General features: G+C 45.5%; 1 protein-coding gene across 1 annotated transcript; it reads left to right on the top strand.

Moving 5' to 3' along the window:
• Positions 1-2,364: 2,364 nt before the first annotated feature.
• On the top strand, positions 2,365-3,143 carry LOC112890909 (plastocyanin, chloroplastic-like). Its single transcript, XM_025957785.1, has one exon. The coding sequence runs from the start codon at positions 2,505-2,507 to the stop codon at positions 2,979-2,981; it is 477 nt and encodes a 158-aa protein (XP_025813570.1). The 5' UTR covers positions 2,365-2,504; the 3' UTR covers positions 2,982-3,143.
• Positions 3,144-6,000: the final 2,857 nt, after the last annotated feature.

Genomic DNA, 6,000 nt, shown 5'->3' with positions numbered 1-6,000 from the left:
GAAATCGGTTTAATATCCGTATGATTAGGCCCTTCAAACGGGTTGAATGTTCCAGCTGCGTGTTTGGTGCTTTATGATGATCTAAGGAGGGATTGTTCCGGGAATCGGCTTGTTAGTTGGTTTTTAGGCCTCTTTTTAGGTTAGCGTCTTGTTATCTTTCATGTTTGTTAGGCTTAACCACACGTAGGATGTTCCGGTTGTATGGTGAAGACTTTTACCATCGTAGATTGGATTAGCTTAGTGATTACGAAGCAGGTTTCTATCTTTTCCATTGGATTCGTACGAACGTTCAAGTATTAGTAGATCCGATCTGTTAAACGGATGCAATCAGCTTCTTTTAGCCGATTCTGAGGGTTACCTGGAGGGCCGATCTAGTATAAGGACAGGTCTGACCCAGTACAGAGGCTCCATCGGCTCTTCTAGCCGATCTTGGGAGTCATTTTAAGAGCCGATCGCAGCTCGGACTAATGTTTGATGTTATTGTGCATGCAGGGAAATAACTGATAACGACTTCTACACCTCCCTGATCAGGTATAGGTCAGGTGGCACGCCTAGCATTTCACCAACCCAGAGCGTGTGCCGGACTTCTGAACCGTTGACCGAGGGACCGGGACCCACCAGCCGTCTCAGAAGCCTCCCGGCTCCTCATGTTGCCTGTCGCTGCTCGCCGGTGGGTTTTGACCGACAATAGGTAGTTCCTAGAGACAGAGCACGACGTGGCATGAGACGTCAGACTCCTGTAAAGGAGTGCATCCTCAAGTTTGATTGTACTTGTTGTTGCTCATACATGAGGCTAAAGTTGCTGCACATATTTTATTCTCATATAATGGCTGCTTGTGCGGATATTGGACATCCTGTTGTTGCTCATGCATGAGACAATTGCCAGCACCTGACAGTATGAGATCTATGGGTTCCGTATGGTTGGATCGTTCACTGAGGCAGCGAATCCTATGATCTATATTCTAGACCCGAGAACAGCTCGGTTTAAGAGAGGGCGCCGTCAGACACGGCGTATTCGTAATAACATGGATGAGTCAGAGCTCTGTACGAGGATACAGCGCTGCAGTGCATGTAATCAGAGTGGACACACGTATAAACGTTGTCCGAACAATGATGCTGGGTCTAGTTCTGCTGAAGCTGGCCCTACATGTGATGCTACAGATGGAAGACCTCCGGTTGCATCAAGGAGTGGGAGACGTCGCCGATCGAGTGCTACTACGACATCAGGCATCGTTTAGTTATAATTTTATTTGAACGTTGTTTGCTCATGTGTAATATTTGCCGCGTTGAGTTTGTATCAGACCTGGATGTGTATTTATAATTTTAACAGACCATTATGTGTATTTGTAATATTTGCCGCATTGACTTTTAACAGATTATTATGTGTGTTTGTAATTATAACTGTGACTTGGCATTTGTATATCTAAACTGTTTTTTCTCATACTATTTTATTTTTAATAGCTTAATGTATCGTACTATCGTAATATTTGGATTCTACATTGCAAAACGTTATCGCTTAACCATCTTCATACGAGTTTTAGATACCGTAATCTTCTTCGTAAAATTGAACTAAATTTTTTTATGTATATAAAAGAGTATGGCGAATAAATTTTATATTTGAAAAAGTATGAATTTTAAATAGTTTGTAAAACATAAATTTCAACAAAAAATAAGAAGGTGGGCACCTCCGCCCGTTGGACGGGCGGGATGCCTCAGGGGCCTCTTCGCGAATAAGAAAAGTTTATTCGCGAAGAGGCCCTCGTGAGGGGCCTGGAAAAAGTTTTGGAACCTCCCGTCCGTTGGATGGGTGGGAGGTCCCCGGCCCCACGTCTCCCGCCCGTTGATCGGGGGGAGGTACCCATTTTCAAAAATTTACGAATCGGCACCTTTTTCGAATTTAATTTTTTTAACCCTTTTTGAAAAAAAATCCACACAGCCCAGCCCACTGTTCGTTCGTTCGTTTCAGCCCGGCCCACTCTGCTGCTGCTTAGCCCATCATACTGCTACTGGGCTGCATGCTTGGCCCATAACTCATCCTGGATTATCTATTCTCCTTTCCATTTTTTTATTTTAAACAAGAAAAAGGAAAAAAAGAAGAGCGAGAGTGAGAAAGAGAGGCTGAGGGACCTGCTGCCATATGGCATTGCTGACATCCACCACACATCATTCATTCAGATGGAGCGGAGCAGATGGAGAAGATGGATGGGAAATCTCATCTGGAATGGAGTGGAGAGGTCTATCTATCCGTGGGCATGCAACGCAAGCACGGCCATAAGGATCGCCGGGATAAGGATTTCTCCCTGGCCACCCGTTGCCTCATCCTCCCCTGCCACCTCCTCCTATTTCTCCCTCCTCTCCACCTGCCGGGGCCTGGCTAGCTATAGGCTATAGCTTGCTCGCTCGCGCTCTCTCTCTCTCTCTCTCTCTCTCTCTCTCTCTCTTGCTTTGCAGTTGCAGTTGCAGCTTTATTTGCTCGGTCTAGTGAGTCTACCACCAACTTAACAATGGCCTCCCTCTCCTCTGCCGCCGTCACCGCCCCTTCCTTCGCGGCTGCCAGGCCAGCCCGCGCCGTTGCCAGCAGGCGCTCTGCTGCTGCTTTCACCGTGCGCGCCTCGCTCGGCAAGGCCGCCGGCACCGCCGCCGTGGCCGTGGCCGCCAGCGCCCTGCTCGCCGGCGGCGCCATGGCCCAGGAGGTGCTGCTGGGCGCCACCGGAGGCGTCCTCGTCTTCGAGCCCAGCGAGTTCACCGTCAAGGCCGGCGAGGCAATCACCTTCAAGAACAACGCCGGGTACCCACACAACGTCGTCTTCGACGAGGACGAGGTGCCCAGCGGTGTCGACGCCGCCAAGATCTCGCAGGAGGAGTACCTCAACGCGCCGGGAGAGACCTACTCCGTCACGCTCACCGTGCCGGGAACCTACGGATTCTACTGCGAGCCGCACCAAGGAGCCGGAATGGTCGGCAAGGTCACCGTCAACTGATATATATATATCTATCTATCTACGTCTGTACTGCTATCGATAGATCATCAGAGTCATCTCGATATGATCCATCCATCTTGTACCAAGTTCCATGCATGCTTTGTATGCATGCTATTATATTGCTTCAGCATATATATATCATCGGCAATTGAATTCGGCATCGCCTACCTTCTGATACTTTTTTTTCTGTTTAACTAAATAATTATATTATTGAAAACTGCATATGGATTATTATAAGCTAAAAGGTTTACAAAATTTTTTGGATGCAATTAGGATCGAAAGACCGAATAAGCTTACCCGATCGAGCCTACCTCATTAGCACAATAATAACTTTCATGAACCAAAGAAAACTCCAGACCAGCGATCTAATATCAGCTATTTAAAGCCCGCTGTAGTTCTATATCTAACAGCAGTGACAGGTGCATTTGTCTTCAGAATTAAGGCCAAGCAATCAGATTGCAAAACCATACTATGGAAACTTTCTTCGAGCGCAAGAACAACAACATATCGTAGAGCAAGAGCCTCTGCAATTTCAGATGAGCTGATGCCATTGCGTGACTTATGATAAGCCAATAGACGTGCACCCATATAATTTCGAAACGCCACCTTAATAGCCAAACTCGAAGAAGAGGCAAAGATTGTTGCATCAACATTAACAAACCAAATTAAGCAACTTGGTTTCAAACAATGTATAACAATCATCTCCACATAAGCAACCACACTTTCTTAACTGCTGTTGTCGAGCAAGCTTTAGCATCAGAATTTCTCACTTCATTTCGGACTTCCCAAATATGCCAACACACTATGGAAACCTTCTTCGAGCGAGTGTGTAGAACAAGAGCCTGCAACTTCAGGTAAGGTGATGCCATTGAATGACATACGATAAACTAATAGTCATGTACCCTTAGAAACACCAACTCAAAGGCCAAACTAGAAGAAGAGGTAAAGATTGTTGCATCAACATTGATGCTAATAAGTATGCCAACGCACTACAGCAACCACTCCTGCTTGTATTTCGTTACATCTATCCAACAGATCAAACATCCACTGGTTTGTATTTATTATGTATCTTCTACCAAGATGTATATCAACCTGACTTTTCACTCCTTTCCAGAAGCAACAAACTAGCACATAACAAAGCAGTGTTCCATTCTTTCAGTTCTGCGCGCCACAGAAGCAACAATCGGAAGTAGCCAAGATATGACGCCGTCTCTGCAGCTGATAACCTGTAGCAAGATAATCATGCGCCGTACGTCACAGTATAATTTTCATTTTCCTTTTTTGAAACAGGGTTCACCCAGCTTTTATAGAAAGCGAATAAGAGTTTGGATACATAGGTTTGCTGGGCCTTTGCAAACTGGGCTAATCAGAAAAAAAAAGGCGCAAAAGACAGACATCAGATGAAATCGTCCTCCAACTCCCCCCAGCTTCTTATCTGTGTTGTCATTTCTTCTAGTTTGTCGAGGCCATCAGCCCTCAACAGTACCTTCCATTTCTGCAAAAACATGTTAGATTTGAACAGTAGGTCAGCGGGACATCGGGGGAACCTCCCCTCAATTGCTCTTTTTGTTGCGTGACGTCCAAAGCGACCACATCACAATAGTAAGTAAGAAAAGTTTAAGGCCATAGTCTCTGCACCCCAGAGGTATCCAGCACTCCAGGAAGTCCTGCATCCCTATAGGAATCCTATCCCACCCCAAGGCTTCTTTGAAGCATGTCCAAACGAATCTAGCAACTATGCATGAGAAGAAAGTATGGTCCCCAGTTTCAGGACACCCACAGATATTGCAGTTTTTGCTTCCTTTCCATTTTCTTTTTTTTTCAGCTCAACCCCTTGGAAGGCCTGCCAAGCAAACACCTTCAATTTCAACGGTAGCCTGCTCTTCCACACTTTTTTCATTGCGGCTGTTGACCACCCCTCTATGTCTATGCGACACTATCCTATACATGGATCGCGTGGTGTACTGTCCAGATTTTTCAAGCCCCCATAAGACCGAGTCTCTGATATTGTTCAGCTGAACCTCCTCCAGCAGTGATAACAGACCCTCCCATTGCCTTACTTCAGTGTTTCTAAAAGATCTTCTAAAGGATATCTCCCATTCCCCTTCACGGAAACAATCACTGACCAAGCAGTTTTTGCTGTTACAGTATTCGTACAACTTGGGATAAGCCAGCCTCAAGGGAACGTCTAATAGCCATACATATTCCCAAAATCTGGTGTTTTTCCCATTATTTACTTTGAAAGTTGCCCCCCAACTAAACAAATGTTTGATCTTATTCACACCCCTCCAAAACTGTGAGCCAGTAGTCCCTTTGCACAGCAGCATAGGTTTATTCCTTAGGCACTTTGCTCTTAACAGCTGGCAGCATGCATCACCCTCATCCTCTTTGTAGAACCTCCAAACCCATTTAACCAGCAAGGCTTCATTTAAAGCCCTGGTGTTTGTGATTCCCAAACCCCCAAAGTCCTTGGGCAAACACACATTATCCCATTTTACCATATGATATTTAAACTTCTCACAATCCCCCCTCCAAAAGAATCTGCTTCAGATGTGTCCATCTGGCTGTGTATAATTTCAGGAATATTGAACATTCCCATCATGTAAGTAGGCATGCTGCTAAGGGAAGAGTTTGTCAGAATAAGGCGCCCCCCATAGGATAGGTGTTTACCTTTCCATGGCTGCAGTTTCTTCCTCATCTTTTCCACTATGCTTCCGAATGCCCCAGCTCCTAGGGATCTGTCACTTATTGGGAAGCCTAAATACTTCATTGGCATCTGACCCATCTTGCAATTCAACATGTTGGCCAGCACATGTTTCTCCTCCTCTTCTGCTCCAAAAACAAGGATCTCACTTTTATGATAGTTAATTTTCAGCCCTGACATCCATTCAAAGCAGTATAAGAGGAACTTCATGTTCTTAACTAATTCTCTGTCAGATCCACTGTATCATCTGCGTATTGCAAATGGGTAATCCCCAAGGAACCAAGTGAGGCACCACCCCTTTTACCAACCCCCGGC

This window comes from Panicum hallii, chromosome 4 (assembly GCF_002211085.1).
Source record: "Panicum hallii strain FIL2 chromosome 4, PHallii_v3.1, whole genome shotgun sequence".
Lineage (NCBI taxonomy): Eukaryota > Viridiplantae > Streptophyta > Magnoliopsida > Poales > Poaceae > Panicum > Panicum hallii.
Note: the sequence above shows the minus strand (reverse complement) of the source record. Positions and strands in the feature narration are given on the sequence as shown.

Bases quoted from the DNA above. Each gene is read 5' to 3' on its own strand.
- LOC112890909 (XM_025957785.1), top strand. From the start codon at position 2,505: ATGGCCTCCCTCTCCTCTGCCGCCGTCACCGCCCCTTCCTTCGCGGCT.